The sequence below is a fragment of the Leptidea sinapis genome, chromosome 20 (assembly GCF_905404315.1).
Source record: "Leptidea sinapis chromosome 20, ilLepSina1.1, whole genome shotgun sequence".
NCBI lineage: Eukaryota > Metazoa > Arthropoda > Insecta > Lepidoptera > Pieridae > Leptidea > Leptidea sinapis.
Genome location: NC_066284.1, coordinates 10,540,638 through 10,562,343, shown reverse-complemented (window position 1 = coordinate 10,562,343; position 21,706 = coordinate 10,540,638). Strand labels below are relative to the sequence as shown.

Below are 21,706 nucleotides of genomic sequence, written 5' to 3'. Positions count from 1 at the left end.
AAAAAAAGGGGTACACAGTTTCCATTCACGTATAAATACATATAAAATATACATATTTAGGGAATAGAATAATATTAATACATTAAATAAAAAATATATAAATGGATTATTTTTACTCAGTTTTGTGTTCAAATTAAAATATTTTTATTCAAAATAGGATTTAAAATCACTTATTGAACGTCAAAAACTACCACACATTCAAAATAGTGTTTCTCAGACCTGAGAAGAACGGGCGCAACTCAGTTATATTTTAATAGCCTGAGGGCGGTTTCTTTGGAAACACATTTGTTTTGTAAATTTACTGGGATCATGTTGTAAAGTCATATACATTGCCCTATCTTACTTACTTGACTTATACGGTTTATTTTTTAACTTTTTATTTAACGCGATACTGCAGATAAAGACCATACCTTGATTCTCAGTGGTGAGGCAGGAATATGGACTCCATTGAACTTGACGTTGATATTGTGGACTCCGTTCTCTCTTGGCATGAATCTGATGCTGTACTGGTCTCCATCTATGTTCTGGATGAAGCAATCGTCCGTCTTGCCCAATGGTGACACAACCTGGTATACAAAAATAAATGTTAACTTTTGTCCCAAAAGATAAATAAATCAAGTTTTTTTTAATGAAAATAAGGGACGAAACGAGCAGGACATTCAGTTGATGGTAATTGATACGCAAAAATTCTGAGCGGCACTACAATTGCGCTCATCACCTTGAGACATAAGATATTTAGTCTCATTTGCCCAGTAATTTCACTAGCTACGGCGCCCTTCAGACCGAAACACAATAATACTTACACATTACCACTTCACGGCAGCACCCTTGTGGTACCCGTAATCTAGCCGGCATCCTGTGCAAAGGAGCCTCCCACTGGTCACAAGTCAGTATTTAAACAATATACTTTTTTAAAAGATTAAAGAACGTGTAACATTCAAGTATTCAACCATTCTACCAAGTAATTTAGACAGATTCTTTGTCGCTAAAGTTAAAGAAGTATTCCACGTTCGCATAACACGCCTCAAATTACGATATCACCCCCCATCTGGATGTGTAGCGTTCCACCACAGTGCGGATTTCAAGGAGCTTTCTTCCACTTACAAACAAGCTGTGGAATGAGCTTCCTTGGGCGGTGTTTCCAGAACGATACGACATAGGTACCTTTAAAAAAAGCCCATACACCTGTATAAAAGCCAGCAACGCTACTCCGGTGTTGCAGGAGAATGTGGGCGGCGATGATCACTTAACATCAAGTGACCCGTACGCTCGTTTGTCCTCCTCTTCCATAAATAAAGAAAAGACAAGAACTAAATTGAACTTGCTTATTATTACTATACTGATTTCTTATAAATTGAGAGATTCTCAAAGCGCATATTTATATCCAGAACTATATTTCCTATGAATTGAGAATTTTCTTATTATTATTTATTTATACTATTAATCATTTACAGAAAGAATCTTAAAAGCTAACATAGTCCCGCAAAACTGTTTGGACAGTTTGTCTGCAGGATCAAGTCTCTTGTAATACATTAATGCTTATTAGAACATTGATTTTATACAAGTGTAATTAACAAATATTGATAAAAAATATAATAAAAAATCTAATTTTAATTTTAAGGCACTGTTGACAATAAATATTTCTTAAGTTTAGTTTATTAGTTCGGTTATACGTCCAGTTTTCTCACAAATTTAGTTGATCCTCTCCTCTCCATGCCTGATTGCTGCGGTAGCCCTTCACTTTCTTTATAAGAGGGGGCAAACGGACAAGAGGCTCACGGGATGGGGAGTGAGGCAACTGCCTATGGACATCCGCAACTACAGGAGTCAAGAGATGCGTTGCCAGGCTTTAAGCTAGGAGTATTTTGTAGCTTGAAGCCTTAGATAATTTATACGTCTAGATAGAGCCTCTTACTGCTAAACAACGGCTAAAAACAACCCAGGTTTATTACGTTAGTATACCTACGTCTTATACTCGCGATTTGTGTGCAACTTTGAGTTAGTGTGCGTGCATTCCTCAAAATAGAGGTTTACAGTCAACCTCAATTTTTTGCGATGTTTTCACAGCTGTCACAGTCTACTAGACGTATAAATGATCTAAGCCTGGAGCCTAAGTCGTATCAGTTCGGGAAAACTGCACCCGGTAATTAATTCCACAAAGTGTCAATACGAGGCAAGAAATTTCTTGTAAAACGCGCGGTTGAGGAATGCCAGACGTCAACGTGATGCGGGTGAAATTTCTTTAAATTAAAAATAAAGTTTTATACTTCTTTAGTGTCGTAATATTTAATATGGAAAACAACCACAAATTTTATTTTTAACTTTAAATGTTTTTGGTCTCTCTCTATCTCTCTTTTGTTAAAAAAAAGTTTTTTTTTTATGGAATATGAGGACAAACGAGCGTACGGGTCCCCTGTTGTTAAGTGATCACCGCCGCCCACAATCTCTTGCAACACCAGAGGTATCACAGGAGCGTTGCCGGCCTTTAAGGAAGATGTACGCGCTTTTTTTGAAGATACCCATGTCGTATCGTCCCGGAAACACCGCACAAGGAAGTTCATTCCACAGCTGTGGTACGTGGTAGAAAGCTCCTTGAAAATCGCACTGTGGAGGACCGCCACATATCCAGATGTTGAGGACGATATCCTAACTTGTGGCGTGTCGTGCGAAGGTGGAATTCGGCGGCAGCAATCAGGTTAAAATTGGTTATTCTATTTCAAATCATATTTCTTGAATTAATAACTTCTTATGGGAGGATAAATAGCTTCGTAACGTAACGCGTTACGGCGCCAGTCTATGTGGCTTCCCTTTCTTTCACGCATACAGTACGGCTCGTACAACCTTACACTATCATATCTATTAATATATACATAAGTATACATACATACAGTTTTTGTATTAACATAAGCTTGTCTCTAATTTCACTAATTTTTAACCGACTTCAAAAAAGGAGGAGGTTCTCAATTAGTCGTTTTTTTTATGTTTGTTACCTCAAAACTTTCGACTGGGTGAACCGGTTTTGATAATTCTTTTTTTTTGAAAACTGGTGCTTCCCATGTGGTCCCATTGTATTTTGGTCCAGATCTGACGATAGCATCCATGAGAAAACCATAAAAGTCTTAAATTTGCTATACATACGTATAGCAAAGTGGATGATAAATTTACGAATAACTCAATATCGCACCAACCGATTTCGATAATTCTTTTTTTATTTGAAAGGATATACTTTAAAGATAGTTTGGTGAGAGTTAAGTTTGCCCTGTACTTTTCCCGGAGCGTAAAAAGAATAGGGGAGTCCCAGGCCCATGGGTGTCGTAAGAGGCGACTAAGGGCTTTTTAGAAGTGGGAGAGTCACGCTGCCGTCTTTTGACGTCAGCACAATCGGGCCAGGCTCGTCCGGGTTAATTACCACACTCGCACAGAATACCGGCGTGTAGTAGCGGCCTAGTGCCGCTATGTTTCGCATAGGTTAGTGTCGAGGACCGGTGGCCATTTTTGAGGGTAGGGACCTGTCCACTCTCTGGCTCCGCGTAGATTTAGAGGACCGCGTCCGCATCTATGCGTGTGTCTACAGGTCCCATAGTGGTAACGCAGAAACCGATCATCTCATGGGCTGCGTTCAAGCGGCAATTGACGACGTGCTTGCACAGATCCCCTCCGCTGAAATCGTAGTCTTGGGTGATTTCAACGGGCACAATGCCGAATGGCTTGGATCACGTACCACAGACTACGCAGGGCGATCTGTGCATAATTTTGCATTGGCGTAAGGTCTGTCCTAATTGGTCGAGTCGCCAACGCGGCTCCCGGATGTGGATAGCCACATGCCGTCCTTATTGGATCTTCTGCTGACTACACATCCTGATGGTTACCAGGTCTTTGTCTCGGAACGTCTGACCATTGCCTGGTCAGGAGTGTAGTGCCTATCCGACGCCAACGTCGCAGACCACCAGCGACCCGCCGCGTTTGGCACTACAAGTCAGCAGATTGGGATAGGATGCGTTCCTTTTTTGCATGCTACCCTTGGGGCAGGGTTTGTTTCCCTTCGGATGATCCTAGTGCCTGCGCCGTTGCAGTAGCCGATGTGATACTGCAGGGCATGGATAATTTTATACCAAGCTCTGTAGTACCCATCGGTGGCAGATCTCAGCCCTGGTTCGATGCGTCAGTTAATGCAGCATCTGACTGCAAAAAACAGGCGTATCGAGCTTGGGTTGCGGCGCTGGGCGCAAAGGATCCGAACTGCACAGTTCTTAAGAGGAAATACAACCGTGCCTCCAGATTTTTTAAGCGGCAAATCGCCCGTGCAAAGTCGCCCGTCATAATCGGCGAGCAGCTTTCCAGCTACCCGACCGGAACACGCAAGTTCTGGTCGTTGTCGAAAGCTGCTCTTGGTAACTTCAGCCAGACGTCCATGCCGCCGTTACACATGAGGAATGACACCCTGGCCCATACGGCAAAAGAGAAAGCCGATCTCTTGTGCACTCTTTTCGCCTCCAACTCGACTCTTGACGACAACGGAAAAACACCGCCGACCATCCCGCGGTGTCAGAGCTCTATGCCTGAAGTACAGTTCAGACAGAAAACTGTTAGGCGAGCTCTGTTTTCGTTGGACGTCAGGAAGTCGAGCGGGCCGGATGGCATTTCTCCAATCGTGCTTAGAACGTGTGCCCCTGAGTTGACGCCGGTGCTAACGCGTTTATTCCGGCACTCTTATTCTAAAGGCGTAGTCCCTGACTCATGGAAGTCAGCCCTTGTCCATCCGATCCAAAAAAAAGGAGACAGTTCGGATCCGGCAAACTACAGGCCTATTGCTATTACCTCCCTGCTCTCCAAAATCATGGAGAGCATAATTAGCCGTCAGCTCTTTGTATATCTAGAGGGTCACCAGTTGATCAACGATCGACAATACGGGTTTCGCCATGGTCGGTCGGCAGGTGATCTTCTGGTATACCTAACACATAGATGGGCAGCGGCTATTGAAAGCAAGGGGGAAGGCCTGGCAGTTAGCCTGGATATAGCGAAGGCCTTTGATCGTGTATGGAACAAGGCGCTCCTCTCCAAACTTCCATCATTTGGGCTTCCCGAGAGCTTGTGCAAGTGGACCTCCAGCTTCCTCACTGGGCGCAGCATACAGGTCGTTGTCGACGGATATTGCTCGAACCCGAAGCCCGTGAATACTGGAGTGCCCCAAGGCTGTGTGCTGTCTCCCACGCTGTTTCTTCTGCATATCAGTGATATGTTGGACTCCTCCAACATTCATTGCTATGCAGACGACAGCACTGGTGATGCCGTATACACTGGCCATGCAGGTCTCTCTCGGGAAATCGTCGACCAGTGCCGGGAGAAACTTGTGTCTTCTATCGAGTCCTCTCTTGAGAAGGTCGCGGAATTGGGAAAATTGAACCTTGTCCAATTTAACCCCCAGAAGACTCAAGTTTGCGCGTTTACCACTAAAAAAACCCCATTTGTCGTATTACCGCTCTTCGACAACACTTCCCTCAAAGCCTCGCCTAGTATCAGAATACTGGGTCTCGAAATCTCGAGCGATTGCCAATTTCGTGGTCATCTGGAAGCCAAAGCCAAATTGGCTTCAAAGAAACTGGGCGTCATTAATAGAGCACGGCAATACTTCAAACCGGCCCACATACTAGCGCTCTACAAAGCGCAGGTCCGGCCATACATGGAGTATTGCTGTCATCTCTGGTCTGGCGCACCCCAGTATCAGCTCGATCCATTTGACCGCGTGCAACGCAGAGCAGCTTGAATTGTCAGGGACACAGTGCTCTGTGAACGGCTGGATCACTTGGCGTTGCGTAGAGACGTCGCTTCATTGTGTGTCTTCTACCGCATTTATCACGGGGAGTGTTCCGAAGAGCTGTTTAACCTGATTCCTGCCGCCGAATTCCACCTTCGCACGACACGCCACAAGTTAGGATATCATCCTCACCATCTGGATGTGTGGCGGTCCTCCACAGTGCGGTTTTCAAGGAGCTTTCTTCCACGTACTACAAAGCTGTCGAATGAGCTTCCTTGTGCGGTGTTTCCGGGACGATACGACATGGGTACCTTCAAAAAAAAAGCGCGTACACCTTCCTTAAAGGCCGGCAACGCTCAGTTAGGTTCTGAATACGAAATCCATGACAAAGTAACGGAACACCGTTTGTAATCTCACTTACGTTCGTTGCTGCATTGAAAATTTAGTATATCTACACATATTCAGACAAATTATTAGTTAGTGTACTTCAAATTCACTAAAAATCATAAAATATTTTTTTAACAAAAAAACAACCGCCTATAAAAACACTATTCCAAAACAATAGATTTAATGTGCACTAAAAAGTATAAAAATAATTGCGTATATTTATACAATATAATTAATAAATGTAATTCTAGTTACGATTATATTTATATGTATAGATGCTTCTTTCTAGTTCCCATTATTATTTTTACCCACCATCAGGGTAGCAGAAATTACCCCAAATGTACCTCAACAAGTGTTGCAACATTAATTTCAACGCCGCTCTACATTCATCGCGCCACTGCCCACTGGCAACACATAAAATATTAGCAATGATTTATTCGCAGCCGGCAGCGGTCACTCGTTTATTACATTTTTTCGAACTACCCGCGTGGGGAAGCTGTGATTCGAATAAGATTTTCTTGAGACAAAAAAATACTTGCTAGACTCTTATCAATATTCTGTTGGATTTACCGGATAGGACGGTATTAGAGATCAGCTGATATTAAATTTATAATGTTTTCATATTTTTACCTTAAATAGTGAAAGTCAATGAAATTATTTCTACCGTGAAGCAGTAATGTGTAGGCATTACTGTGTTTCGGTCTGAAGGGCGCAGTAGCTAGTGAAATTACTGGGCAAATGAGACTTAACATCTTATGTCTCAAGGTGACGAGCGCAATTGTAGTGCCACTCAGAAGCTTGTTGTTGTTTTTCAAGATTCCTGAGCGGCACTGCATTGTAATGGGCAGGGCGTATCAATTAAAATCAGCTGGACGTCCTGCTCGTCTCGTCCCTTATTATCATAAAAAAAATATATATAATATTATTATTTACTTAGATACTTAACATGAAACACATTTATTTCACAAATTTGTAAGGATTACTTAAAAAACGTATTTTCTGAAGATTTTTATGGAATATCTCCACACAATTTTCTATCAATTTTATCACTTTCTCTTGCTTGTCATCAACAAGTGGAATGCGATGGATGAAATAACATGCTTTTCGAACCTGTTCTGCCAAAGAGAGCTGTTCTTGCAGTATATCAGCTTGGTTAGAGACGATCACTCAAGGAAAAATTTAAGGAAATAGATATTATGACTGTTTATTGCCTGTACATTTATGAAAATTTAATAAACCTTCACAAAAATCATCACCTTTTTGCTCTTAATAGTGATTTTCATTATTATAACACTAGAAATAAGGGATTGCTTGCAACTAATTCTAGTAGACTTCATAAGATACATAATAGCTTTAAGAGTAAACGTATACACTGTTATAATAAAGTCTCAGCTACTGTTCAAATATTATCTATGAATAAATTTAAATATTTTATTAAAAAATAGCTCTGTCGTGAATCCTACTACTCCACAGCTGAATATCTAACGGCCATTCCCAATATACTAATTACAGATAGAGATAAAATACTACCCTCTACTGTCAGTAATAAGCTGTCAGTAATCTGAAGCTGTCCCAATATAACCGATAAGCTATTCTTATCGCCTTATATTGGGACGCGTGAATTTCCATACAAACTTCTATCGCTGGTAAGCTATACGTCGTCCCGTTGACAGACAGCCTGTATGGATAAGGTGAGTTGCCGGGGATAATCATATTGGGACATAAAAGTCAACGATAGTTACGATTTTTCATATAGTTATTACCGACCGCCTAGGACTAGATTATGATTACTTTATAGGAATAGACAGTACAATATTGTATATATTATTAAAAATAATGCTGAGAAAGTTTCTTGCACCGCTTCTTCTCTCTCAGAGCGCCATTTGTTTCCGAAGCTGTAGTAGTATCTTGTATATTAGAAATGACATCATAAAGAATTCTAAAGGAATCAATTCTGAGAAAATAAATGCGTTTTATTTTCAGTATAACCCCTGTATTTTATCTATTTATAGTATATATATCTCATTTTAATCTTTATCTTTGATATAGAACTTTCTAGTATATTTAACAGCGTTATGAAACATATTATTGTCTGACGTGTTACCATGTTCTCACGATAAATCAACTGACCCCAACCGACTGGGGAGCAGAATCGCGGATTTTGTTTAATATTTAATGTAAGGATTTGAATAGATTGATGAATTGGATCTTTTGTTAACGTGATGGACATATAAGATAAGGGATAGTTTGATTTCAGTGTTCTAATCTTCCCATTGACCAAGATGTATTAAGTTTCCTTTTTTTCTGGTTATTCCTTACATCTGCCAACCTGACAACCTGTATAGCCGAGTGGTTAGCGATCCTCCCGGGTTCGAATCCCGGTAGGTGCAAGCATTTATATGATGAATATAGATGTTTGTTTCCGAGTCATAGATGTTTAAACGTATTTATGCACGTTTATATGAATATATGTATGTTTAAGTAAGTATATTGTATTAAATATATCGTTGTCTTGTAACCCATAACACAGGCTATATATGCTTAACTGGGGGCAAGATAATTTGTGTAAAAGTGTGTCAATATTATTATTATTATTATAATATAATTATCTGCTATATATTCGATTGATCTGTCTCTATGTACATAAAGGAATATAACTTTCAACTTAGTTTTCATCAACTTTATAATAAGGATAATAACTTAGATTAAGGATTGATCGCCGCTGCGCTCCAACTAGCTACCGCAGGCGTAGTCATAATGTGCGGCAACTAATAACACTACGCTCAAGTGGGCGTACTCGGGCCAGTCTCGAACGAGTCGCAATGTACGGCAACTAATACTATGCCCAAGGGGGCGCGTACTCTCGAACAATATGTGACGTTAACGTGCCACATGTTCTGTTAAACTTTGCTAATAATTGAAACTGAAATGCCAGGTTGCATAGTAAAACTTTGTAAAAATAATACTACAAGAAATAAGAAAGACACTGGGATTACATATCATCAGTAAGTATTTTGTATTTTATTAATTTCAGTGTAAATAACAGGAAGCGTTTGTTAAAAAATTTGAAAGGTGCCATTGAGTGTCAAAATGGCACGCACACAAGCATCTAATAGTTGCCGTAACAAAAAAGCTATTGTTGTTAGGTAGTGCAGTATCTGGTTGGTGCGTAGCGGAGACCAATCCTTAATCTAAGAATAATATTAATAGAATTTTTACCTCACTTAGGCTTTCATTCTGGTTAACTTCGTTTAAACTTACAATTTTTAATAGGCACATCAAAAACACTTTGCTTGTTTGGTAAAAAAAGTTCCTTCACTGGTTAGACTAGATAGAACTTAAAAAACCATCTAAGCGAGGTTATATTAATACAAAATATTTTTATTTGTTATACATATACTCTTAGAATAATAACATGTACAATATTTTTAACTGTAATTATAAATACTATACCTATAATTACTCTTGTAAATTTTACTCTTAATGATTGCGTTCCCCGAGTCGACTCGAGGAGACTTAACGAGCTTAACGAGCGCTTCATAGTCGAGCGTGATAGGTCAAGCTCATTCATCACACACAATATAATGTGATTCCTTTTATACATCAGTGCAGCTAAAAAGTTCTCCAAAAGGGTATAGAATACAAACCTAGTTGCGCCTAAAAAGCTATCCAAAAAGGTATAGAATATATCCTTAGGGATTAGTGTCTTACCGTTCCATTAAGCTGTCCTTTAGCACCATTAAGCCTTATGTAGAATTGTGTTGGTTTGTCCACCTGCGCCGAGTCAGGGAATTGGGCCACCTCGAGGAGGTGGGCATCTCCGACCGCGGGTGATATGTACACCTTGAAGGGGGAGTCCGGGATATGCTGCTCGTTGAACTTCAGGCCGATACGGTATTCACCTGGGGAAGAATCACCATTTTTTATATCGCGTGTTCGAGTCCCGCATCGTTCATAAATTTTGTTTTCAAATCTAATTTGTGTTTTTTTTTTTATGAAAATAAGGGACGAGACGAGCAGGACGTACAGCTGATGGTAATGGATACGCCCTGCCCATTACAATGCAGTGCTGCTCAGGATTCTTGAAAAACCCCAAAAATTCTGAGTGGCACTACAACTGCGCTCGTCACCTTGAGACATAAGATGTTAGGTCTCATTTGCCCAGTAATTTCACTAGCTACGGCGCCCTTCAGACCGAAACACAGTAATGCTAACACATTACTGCTTCACGGCAGAAATAGGCGCCGTTGTGGTACCCATAATCTAGCCGGCATCCTGTGCAAAGGAGCCTCCCACTGGTATAAATAATTGTGTAAATAAATATTAATATTATATATATAGCCTAGTAGTTAGTGACCCTGTCTACTGAGCTAGAGGTCCCACCCAGGTAGGTGCTATGATAAAATATATGGATCTTTGTTTCCGAGTCATGGAAATTTATTTAAATTCATTATAGATAAATTTTGTTTAAGTAAGTATATTATGTCAAACAATAGGCAATACATGTATATTGTTTATAATATAAAGTATTAATTTGAAAAATAGTAGAAATGCACTAAAGTTTGCTTAAATAAATAAGTATTAAGATTATATATATCGCCCAGTGGTTAGTGACCCTGTCTACTGAGCTAGAGGTCCCAGTTTTGAATCCCAGTGGGTGCAAAATTTATATTATGACAAATATGGATGTTTGTTTCCGAGCCATGGATGTTTCTAGAAAAATTATGTAAAGTAAGTATATTATATTAAATATATCTATGTTTTGTACGAACTATGCCTAGATTTGGGTAATAATTTGTGTAAAATGTGTCAATATCTTTATTAATTTATTTTTATCCTTAATTATGCTTTGGTAATGAAATTTAACATCTTAATTATTATTAACTTCCGCGAAGCTAACCAGCCACCTGTTCACTCAAAGAAACCGAACCAAATGACATCCTAATAGTTTATAAAGAACCGACAATCGCAATAAATTCGCGCACCGTCCGAAAAACTTGACGAAAACCGAAAAAATTGGACAAAAACCTCATTTGAATATAAAAAATGTCGAACCGGGGAGACGATGTCACTCAATCCGAAACTCTAATGACGGCACAATAATTCTTCTCTCATTTGAAATTTACATTCGCTAGTTTTAGAGATCCGTAATGGAACATTAGCAACCCTTCCTCGTTTAAACTCGATTTGAAAACTTGAACTTAAACATATTTAATTCCGGCAGTTCATTATATAAAGTTATATGAATATAAAGCTTACAACAAAAATATTTAATATACGTAATTACAATATAAGAAATGCATAGCTGCTGATAGGGTAAGAAAAAATACCAACTATCAAACGAAATGAAATAAATATATTTGAACTAAACGGTGATAAATCATGGTTATAAGTATTTTCATTGATTTGTAATAAAAAATACACAACAGTTTTCAGAATAAATTAAAACAAAACTGGGTAAAGCGTTTTTAAAAGTGGTTAGTGGGCATCTCCGACCGCGGGTGATATGTACACCTTGAAGGGGGAGTCCGGGATATGCTGCTCGTTGAACTTCAGGCCGATACGGTATTCACCTGGGGAAGAATCACCATTTTTTATATCGCGTGTTCGAGTCCCGCATCGTTCATAAATTTTGTTTTCAAATCTAATTTGTGTTTTTTTTTTTATGAAAATAAGGGACGAGACGAGCAGGACGTACAGCTGATGGTAATGGATACGCCCTGCCCATTACAATGCAGTGCTGCTCAGGATTCTTGAAAAACCCCAAAAATTCTGAGTGGCACTACAACTGCGCTCGTCACCTTGAGACATAAGATGTTAGGTCTCATTTGCCCAGTAATTTCACTAGCTACGGCGCCCTTCAGACCGAAACACAGTAATGCTAACACATTACTGCTTCACGGCAGAAATAGGCGCCGTTGTGGTACCCATAATCTAGCCGGCATCCTGTGCAAAGGAGCCTCCCACTGGTATAAATAATTGTGTAAATAAATATTAATATTATATATATAGCCTAGTAGTTAGTGACCCTGTCTACTGAGCTAGAGGTCCCACCCAGGTAGGTGCTATGATAAAATATATGGATCTTTGTTTCCGAGTCATGGAAATTTATTTAAATTCATTATAGATAAATTTTGTTTAAGTAAGTATATTATGTCAAACAATAGGCAATACATGTATATTGTTTATAATATAAAGTATTAATTTGAAAAATAGTAGAAATGCACTAAAGTTTGCTTAAATAAATAAGTATTAAGATTATATATATCGCCCAGTGGTTAGTGACCCTGTCTACTGAGCTAGAGGTCCCAGTTTTGAATCCCAGTGGGTGCAAAATTTATATTATGACAAATATGGATGTTTGTTTCCGAGCCATGGATGTTTCTAGAAAAATTATGTAAAGTAAGTATATTATATTAAATATATCTATGTTTTGTACGAACTATGCCTAGATTTGGGTAATAATTTGTGTAAAATGTGTCAATATCTTTATTAATTTATTTTTATCCTTAATTATGCTTTGGTAATGAAATTTAACATCTTAATTATTATTAACTTCCGCGAAGCTAACCAGCCACCTGTTCACTCAAAGAAACCGAACCAAATGACATCCTAATAGTTTATAAAGAACCGACAATCGCAATAAATTCGCGCACCGTCCGAAAAACTTGACGAAAACCGAAAAAATTGGACAAAAACCTCATTTGAATATAAAAAATGTCGAACCGGGGAGACGATGTCACTCAATCCGAAACTCTAATGACGGCACAATAATTCTTCTCTCATTTGAAATTTACATTCGCTAGTTTTAGAGATCCGTAATGGAACATTAGCAACCCTTCCTCGTTTAAACTCGATTTGAAAACTTGAACTTAAACATATTTAATTCCGGCAGTTCATTATATAAAGTTATATGAATATAAAGCTTACAACAAAAATATTTAATATACGTAATTACAATATAAGAAATGCATAGCTGCTGATAGGGTAAGAAAAAATACCAACTATCAAACGAAATGAAATAAATATATTTGAACTAAACGGTGATAAATCATGGTTATAAGTATTTTCATTGATTTGTAATAAAAAATACACAACAGTTTTCAGAATAAATTAAAACAAAACTGGGTAAAGCGTTTTTAAAAGTGTTTACCAAAGGTGAGAAACTATGTTATATATTAAATAAATAAATATTTACATATTAAAACATAAATAATCATTTCAAGACTATTTTGACATAATTGATCAAACGTTTATTTATGGAAATGGATGATTTTATTACATTTCTATGGATATTATGACAATAATATAATAACAAATAAAATTTGAAATACAAAATTTTATGAACGATACGGGACTCGAAACCACAACCTCCGGCTTTCCGTGCCGGTGCTCTAACCAACTGAGCCAACCGTTCGAGTAACGTATCGTCATGAAATCTTGTATGCCTTGTTCAACTCTCAGGTTGTGGCAATAATATAATAATTTATAATACAGAATTATTTAATTTCACGAATTCAAAAATATTAAGAAATAACTTTAAAAGAATTTTTAGACAAACTACTTTCACGTGTTCTTACTAGGCATTCTTAAATATGTCTGCTTATGAAAATTAGTACGTTTTAATAGTAGTTTTTATTGTGTGAAATATTTTTCCTTTTGAGTGCCTTTGGGTGAACTAAATGAGTCTCCTGAGATGATGAGAGATATTCCTGTCTTATACCTGTACCTATTTAAATTAATACGATATTAATACTTAACGATCTTTACTACTTATTAACTTTTGGGGAAAACATTATATGTGTAAAAATAAAATTAGTTTTTAATTTTCAAGAATTCTAAATTTTTACACATTGTAGTGGAAAAGATTGTACCTCTAACTAACATGAGAACCTTTTGTTCATTATTAAGCATAAGACAATTAAGTAATTTGAATTTTATATAATACCACTCTTTACCTATCGTAGTTTGAAGTAAGAAATTTGCAATGTTAAAAAAACTAAATCAAAAGTTATTTTATTGTCAAAAAACTGTCAATTTTGGATGTTGAACGGAAAAATTTGAACTTTAATGATATGTAGCAAGAGAGCTATTGCCACTCTCTTAATTTAATATTTACAGCTTCATTATCTTGCAAATTATATTAGTAACAATCTATGCAAAGCGATAAAATACTCCAACATTTTAAATAACCAAGATAAGGGTTTTATTCTACTAGTGGGAGGCTCCTTTGCACAAGATGCCGGCTAGATTATGGGTACCACAACGTCGCCTTTTTCTGCCGTGAAGCAGTAATGTGTAAGCATTATTGTGTTTCAGTCTGAGGGGCGCCGTAGCTAGTACAATTACTAGGCAAATGAGACTTAACATCTCATGTCTCAAGGTGACGAGCGCAATTGAAGAGCCGCTCAGAATTTTTGGATTTTTCAAGAATGGGCAGGGCAGGGCGTATTAATTACCATCAGCTGAACTTCCTGCTCGTCTCGTCCCTTACTGTCATAAAAAAGAGAAAAAATGTAGATAATATAATAGATGCTTAAATTATTAAAACTTTCGTGAGACGTTGTAACGTTATTTATTAACACGACTTTACTGACGGTTTATCTGTGTAAATACCGACTAGTTTCGGACCATTCGGAGGTCCCTCATTAGGGTTAATGGAGTGGGTTCCCGATAAAAGTGTTCGCAGTAAGAGACGCGACGTAAAGTTGCGCGTAAAGTTGTGTTAATAAAAACGGTACAATAGATGTATAAAGTCGAGTCTAGCATCACATAAACAAACTAATACTGTACGGAACCTTCTATCTAAAACCAGCGCACGCATTTCCGCAGAACTGGCAACATCGCTGTAGGCATATTGTTATATTTACATTCGAGTACGGTTTTTTGGCATCTTTTTGCGGTTGAATAAAAAATACTTTTCCCTTTTTTTGGTATTTAACTTTGAGCCTGACTACACAAATTTTGTTTCAGGCCTAATTTAGGTATATCAATTAAACTAAGCCATCTGGGTTGTTTGAATATACTGCTAATTTAATAAATTGAGTGCATAATAATATAATATCAAGTGCATTGCATTTTATTATTATTATTTTATTGAAAAAGGAAGCTCACATTAGCCTTAGAGCTGATAACCGCTGAGGTCACGGTATTCATAAAGACAAGATAACTTAGCGTAGGGCGACTATATACAACACTATGATAACATTAAATTAATAACTATCATTACGGGGCATTGTACCAAGAATACTGACAGCATTCCCGAGTTGGATAGCTAGGCTGATCCGTTGACCGAAATAGCTGCCGGCGCTCGGGTTTCCTGTAGCCTTACTGAGGCGTGAAGATACTATGTGCATTCTCCGAGCCTCTGGGCTCCACAGGCCAAGCGTCTCGACACCAAACGGCACAAAGATGTAAGACTCACTGAGACATAAATATAGCAATGTTTCCTGTCTTCGGCAGTCGAAACAGCAGCCCCAGCACCAACTTAGGTAACTTGGACATCGGAAAGAGTAGTACTAGTATCGATTAGAGTGTCGACGCAAAACGCGTCCCATACCAGCGTAATACAGCTAGTTCAACTGCAACTAACGTATGTATAGCTATTTTTGTGTGTTCTAATTATCTAAGTAAAAATCAAAGTGATTAAATGAATGTTTCTGGAGATTACGCCTCCAACGCTTTTACACCTTAGCAACGAATTTAATTTCTGTATTTAATGCCAGAAATGAGAGGGGTCACTTAAATATATATATATTTTATATATAATTGCTTCTAAAATGCTCACAGAATACCTTATTTATTTACGGTGTGTGTGGATGATGCAGCTATAACTGTACTCAATTACTTTCGTTTTGTATTAATTTACATTTACTTTTTTGACTTACTTGTGTAAGGCATTGACTATTTGACGTTTGAGTGTGTTTGTTACATCACTTTACATATTATATTGTAATTTAAATGATTTATAAAACGATGAAAATGTAAATCATGACTTAAAAGAGTGGCAATGAGTTTCTTGCTACTTCTTCTCATTAGCAAGCCTTTACGAAGTAGCAGTAGATTCAATAAGAAAAAAAAACTTTTTTTTTGACATTCATAAGTGTCATAACCGTGACCTACAGAATAAAGTGATTTGGATTTGTATTGAAAAGACTAATAATGCTACCTCTCAATATACTCTAGATAACGTAGTCTATGTACTATCGATATAGCTTTATCCTATAGTCATAATAAACGACGAAGTAGGTCGAAATTCGCTTGAACATACTTTTCCTAAGTAACTGTTATCATTTTATTAGACACTGACAGTCTACCAATTGTCATAAAATCTTTTTCATGCAAACATAAACCTATCTGTTGTTTATGATTTCAAAATAATTATCAGCAAAGTGGGTCACAAATTAATTTTGACGATGTTACTTACATAGACCCATTATAGTTTTTTCTATAAATTATTTTTTTGCCTCGGGTGAGTTAAAATGTCTTTTGATGGGCGATGTATATGCTTTTACAACAGCATCCCAGATATATGTCTTGCGAAATCCAAAAGAGCTGTTAAAAAACGTTTTTGTAGTAAAAAGATTACTATAGTATCGAATTATGATTCAAAAATTAAATTTTCCGCATAGTCATGTTTCTTTTACGCGCTCGTATCTTTTTAACAAGCTCAATCATTACTTTTTCAGTTTAGTTTAAAATTTATAAGTCAATTAAAAAAAAGTGAGCAAAGAGTTTTAATACATAGAATAAAATAGAATCGATTTTATACGAGGAAAAATGAATGAGTCCGACTTACTTGTATTAACACTGAATTCTCAAAATTATTTTAATGGTTGTTTATTATATTTAATTACTAGTTTTAATTAAATTATTTTCACATCAACATTTGTCAAAAAGCGAATAGGCTGTATACGCCTAAGTGTTGCCTAGTATCGTTTTAAAAAAAGTGAAATAATTTTCTGAGAGTATATAGAAATAAACGTATTTAATTCTTTGACTTTTTTCTATATCCAAACACTGTATTTAAAAACTTTGTGTGTTACACGGGTGTGTAGGTTATTGCAAATTTTAAAATTTTACGTTACAATTCTAAGTTTTTCTTACACATTGGAAACGGAGCGACAGGCAGGCCCCAGGCTTGTAATGAATAAATCTAAGATCATTTATACGTCTAGATAGACTGTGATAGCTGTGAAAACGTCGATAAATTAAGAAATGCACGCACACTAACCCAAAGAGAAATAAATAAATAAATAATTGACATACAAATCGTGAGTGTAAGACGTAGCTTGTCACGCACACTAAATTAATAAACCTGGCATGTTTTCATCGGTTGTCTAGCAGCAAGAACCTCTATCTAGATTTATAAATTATCTAAGGCCCCAGTCTTTTAATAAATAAATTGTATATTAATGCACTTTAATATGACACAAAAAGAACCGTTGAGTGTTTTGACCAATTCTTATTGCCTCGATGCCTCGTGTAGAGGCGTTACAATTGTCGAATTGGTTAAAGACAAAACTTAGCGGAATTAATACGCAAGAAAACTCATATCATTTGGATAAATAATGCCACAACATAACGCATAATTCAGTAAATTTTCTTATCTTAAACATTAGAATCTAACTCTTGCTCGACAATATATTGCTCAGATAAGAATTGGTCAAAACACTCAGCGGTCCTCATTGTTTCAGATCAAAGTGCATTAATATACAATTTATTCATTACAAGCCTAGGACCTTAGATAATTTATAGTTCTAGATAGAGCCTCTTTCGACACTTGTTTCGCCACAATTCGGTAATTCAACATCTCCTGAAGATGCCTCGTGTAAAGGCGTAACACGTGTCGAAATGATGTATATGCTTTTACAACAAGATCCCAGAAAAAACGTTTGTGTGGTTAAGGTTACTATAACATTAATGACTTTCTTAATGATACTACAGATTGGGAATGGAGGGACCGCCCTCAGGCTATTAAATAATAAGTTTAATTGTACAATATTACTTTGTAAACATATTTTTTCGGTGAAAAAAAAAGCCCACTGAGTTTGTTGCGCCCGTTCTTGTCAGGTCTGAGGCATTCATTTTGGAATGGGTGGTAGTTTTTGACTTTCAATAAGTGATGTCACCTCCTATTTTGAATAAAAATATTTGAATTTGAATTTGAAATTGCTAAAGAGTAATTTAAGAGGAATTAACACTCAAGAGAACTCATAACATTTGGACCGTATAGATATACAAACACATCTAAATCCTAACATTCCGTCATAGCGCGACGTCTGACCAATAAGACTTTTTACCCCGTCTCATCTGTGCCAGTCAATTAAAATGACTTTTAAACACCAAGTCACCGGAATGCCAACTCTAAACAGAATTTGTCCAGCCCCATTGTGTTTCGAATGATAAAAAATTCCGCCAACATCCGACAAAGAAGCGGTCCCTTTTTGTCTTTAGGATACTTCATAAATGTATCGGGATTAGAAATTTTCGAACTATTCGAATGAATAATGACTTAAGTTGACTTAGGCCTTTTTTGGGTGAACAAAGGGTCGTTAAACTTGTTTGGTTGCAGTTGGCAACACGGCCTGATTATTAATTGCGAAATTATTTTCGATTTGGCAATGTTGTCGAATTATTGGAATCGGAGTAATGCTTTGTTCGATTTCGAGTAAAATAAAATAGCAATGATAAAAAGTTTAACCTTTTTGAATTAAAGTTAACTTTTATTCGTCACAGTAATTCAAAGTGAAAACAGCTCATCATCATCATCAGTTGAGCCGGAAGACGCCCACTGCTGGACAAAGTCCTCCCCCAAAGACCGCCATGACGATCGGTCCTGCGCTGCCCTCATCCGACTTATTCCGGCGATCTTGACCAGATCGTCGGTCCATCTTATAGGGGGCCTACCAACACTACGTCTTCCGGTACGTGGTCGCCATTCGAGGAACTTACGGCCCCAACTTATATCTGTCCGTCGAGCTATGTGTCCTGCCCAATGCCACTTCAGTTTCGCAATCATTTTGGCTATGTCGCTGACTAACGGCCGTTCCCAATATTCAGTGTATCTCTTACTTGAGATAAAAAACGTAACTATCGTTGACTTTTCCGTCCCAATAAACTTATTGACGGTAACTCACCTACATCCGTACAAGCTGTCTGTCAATGGGAGGACGTATAGCTTACCAGCCATAGAAATTTGTATGGAAATTGCAATTCACGCGTCCCAATATAAGGCGATAAGAATGACTTTTCGAGTATATTGGGACAGCTTCAGATTATTAACAGCTAATTACTGACAGTAGGAGGTAGTAATCAGTATCGCTATCAGTAGATAGTATAATGGGAAAATAGAGCATCTATTGTATTTTGTTTCTACCATATTGATAACCACGGGACGTTTACCAGATGATCAGACCTTGAAAACCCAATTGGAGGAGCGGGATCTTCTGACACAGGTTTTGTCACCTAAAAGAAGGTCCCAACCAATAATATCATGTAACATAACTGGTACCAATGAAGAAATTTGAGTTTGAAAAAAAAGTAGGCTAAGTTGTTATATGATTTAAAAGAGGGGCTGGTAGTTTCTTGTCAGTTCTTCTCCCCATGTCTAAGCCACTTTACGAAGTGATGTAGCTTTATGACGTTAACCAAGTTTTGCAAAATGTTAATATCACTCCTTATTGCAAATAAATGTGCTTGTAATTCTATTCTCATGAAATATCTTTAATTTGTGATATGAGCATCCCTTATATTCAATCCCATATTCAATTAAGATTTTATAAACCTCTACAAATAAATACAGTATAACAATTAAAATGGAAAATTATTGTGAATAATTATTAATGAAGTAGTTGGAATCTTATAAGATTATTCGCTTTACAAGTTCAAGCTATTTATACTTCATTCCATATTAAGAAAACACACCACACTCTCATACGATAAAAATAAAAGTAAAAGAAGAAAATCGCAAAGAGTTTGTCCAGTTACAAATCTTAGAACTTCTCTAGCCAGTCGACATCATCAAGTAATCGCAAGTCATCTCTATAATAAAATAAATCAACAATGTAACACATATCTTCTTGCAAAATTTTCATGTAAATCCGTTGTTAATAAATGGCTCCTATCAAAAACATACACAGAAACTGAAGATCTCCTCAAGATATGTAACTTATAAAACTAAAAATACTATTGAGTACATACTGTTTACAACATAGGAATATTGTACATATATTATGAATTATTATTATTATTATCTTAAACCAATATAAATTGATTTACGCAAACACTGATACCCATAACACAAGTTAGATCTTATCATTGGTATCGGAGTTTCAATTCAACACTGTATTTTATTTAAGATAAGTTAATTTTTAAGACGTAGTACATATATATTTAAGTATTGTGAACCTCTGTTTTTGTGAAATAAAGTTTATTATTATTATTATTATTAGTTTATACCTTTTTTCTTTGAAACTCTTTACATATATTGTGTTTCAATCTGTTTTTATTACATACTAGCTGATGCGGCAAGTGTTGTTTTGCCACATAAATTATTTTTAGAGTTTCTTGGACGTTGCAACATAACTTTATAACTAAAATAAACGTAGCCTAAGTTACTCCTTATTATATAAGCTACCTGCCAATAAAAGTCCCGTCAAAATCGGTCCAGCCATTTCAGAGATTAGCTGGAACAAAGACTTGTAAAAAATATTATTTTGGCGTATGTACCGTATGTATATTTATACATATGCATTGTAGTAAAAAACGGTTATTTCAATATTACAAACAGACACTCCAATTTTCTTTATATGTATAGAATACATTATGCTAACATAGATTATAAAAATACAATAAAGCGAAAACAGTCATTATAATATTAAAGTTCTTCTATTATTATATTATACAGTAACGTCCAATATAATTCTATCTAACCTAATTAAGCTAAAGTGACAAATTTCATACTTTTTTTTTTATTAAGTAGTAGGCGTTACTTTGCGGAAATCCATAATTATACAAATGATTTGAGTTTTCAAGACCCAAGAGTCTCGTGCCAGATTTTGGCGAGACAACACGTCCTGAGGATGCCTCGTGTAGAGGCGAAACACGTGTCGAATTGTTTAAGGACAAATATTGGCGGAATTAACACTAAAGAAAACTCAAATTTGTATAAATTTCAGACTCTAATTCAACTGTGACAAAAAATTTGGTAGTTAAAACGTGAATACTTTTTTTAGAATTTAAGATTAAATAAATTGAAGATTAAAATATATCAAGTTGGTGCTATATTTGTTTTATATTAGATTTAAGTTAAATATTCATTTAATTTGAATACCTTTTCAACAATACGGCGTCATTAAGAAATTAATGCAATCAAGCACTATTTGAATAATTGCATGCAAATGACAAAATAATTATTTGCGAATTTGTAATAGCTGGGGATATATTAAATCAAATACAGATTATACACAGACGGTGTCCCCTATCATTTACATATATTAATTATTACTAGCTTTTACTTCGGGTTTTTCTACATTTAAGCTTTACCAAAAACTTATCATAAAT

At 36.5% G+C, this 21,706-nt stretch overlaps 1 protein-coding gene across 4 annotated transcripts in view; it reads right to left on the bottom strand.

Moving 5' to 3' along the window:
* Positions 1–21,706, bottom strand: part of LOC126970137 (filamin-A) — a 128,040-nt gene that overhangs the window by 9,443 nt on the left and 96,891 nt on the right. For all 4 annotated transcript variants that reach the window (XM_050815877.1, XM_050815878.1, XM_050815876.1 and 1 more), the window contains 2 exons: positions 9,854–10,044; positions 411–566 (listed from right to left, as the gene is read on the bottom strand). In XM_050815877.1, coding sequence (XP_050671834.1) covers positions 411–566; positions 9,854–10,044 — 347 coding nt within the window. The remainder of the gene's footprint in view (positions 1–410; positions 567–9,853; positions 10,045–21,706) is intronic.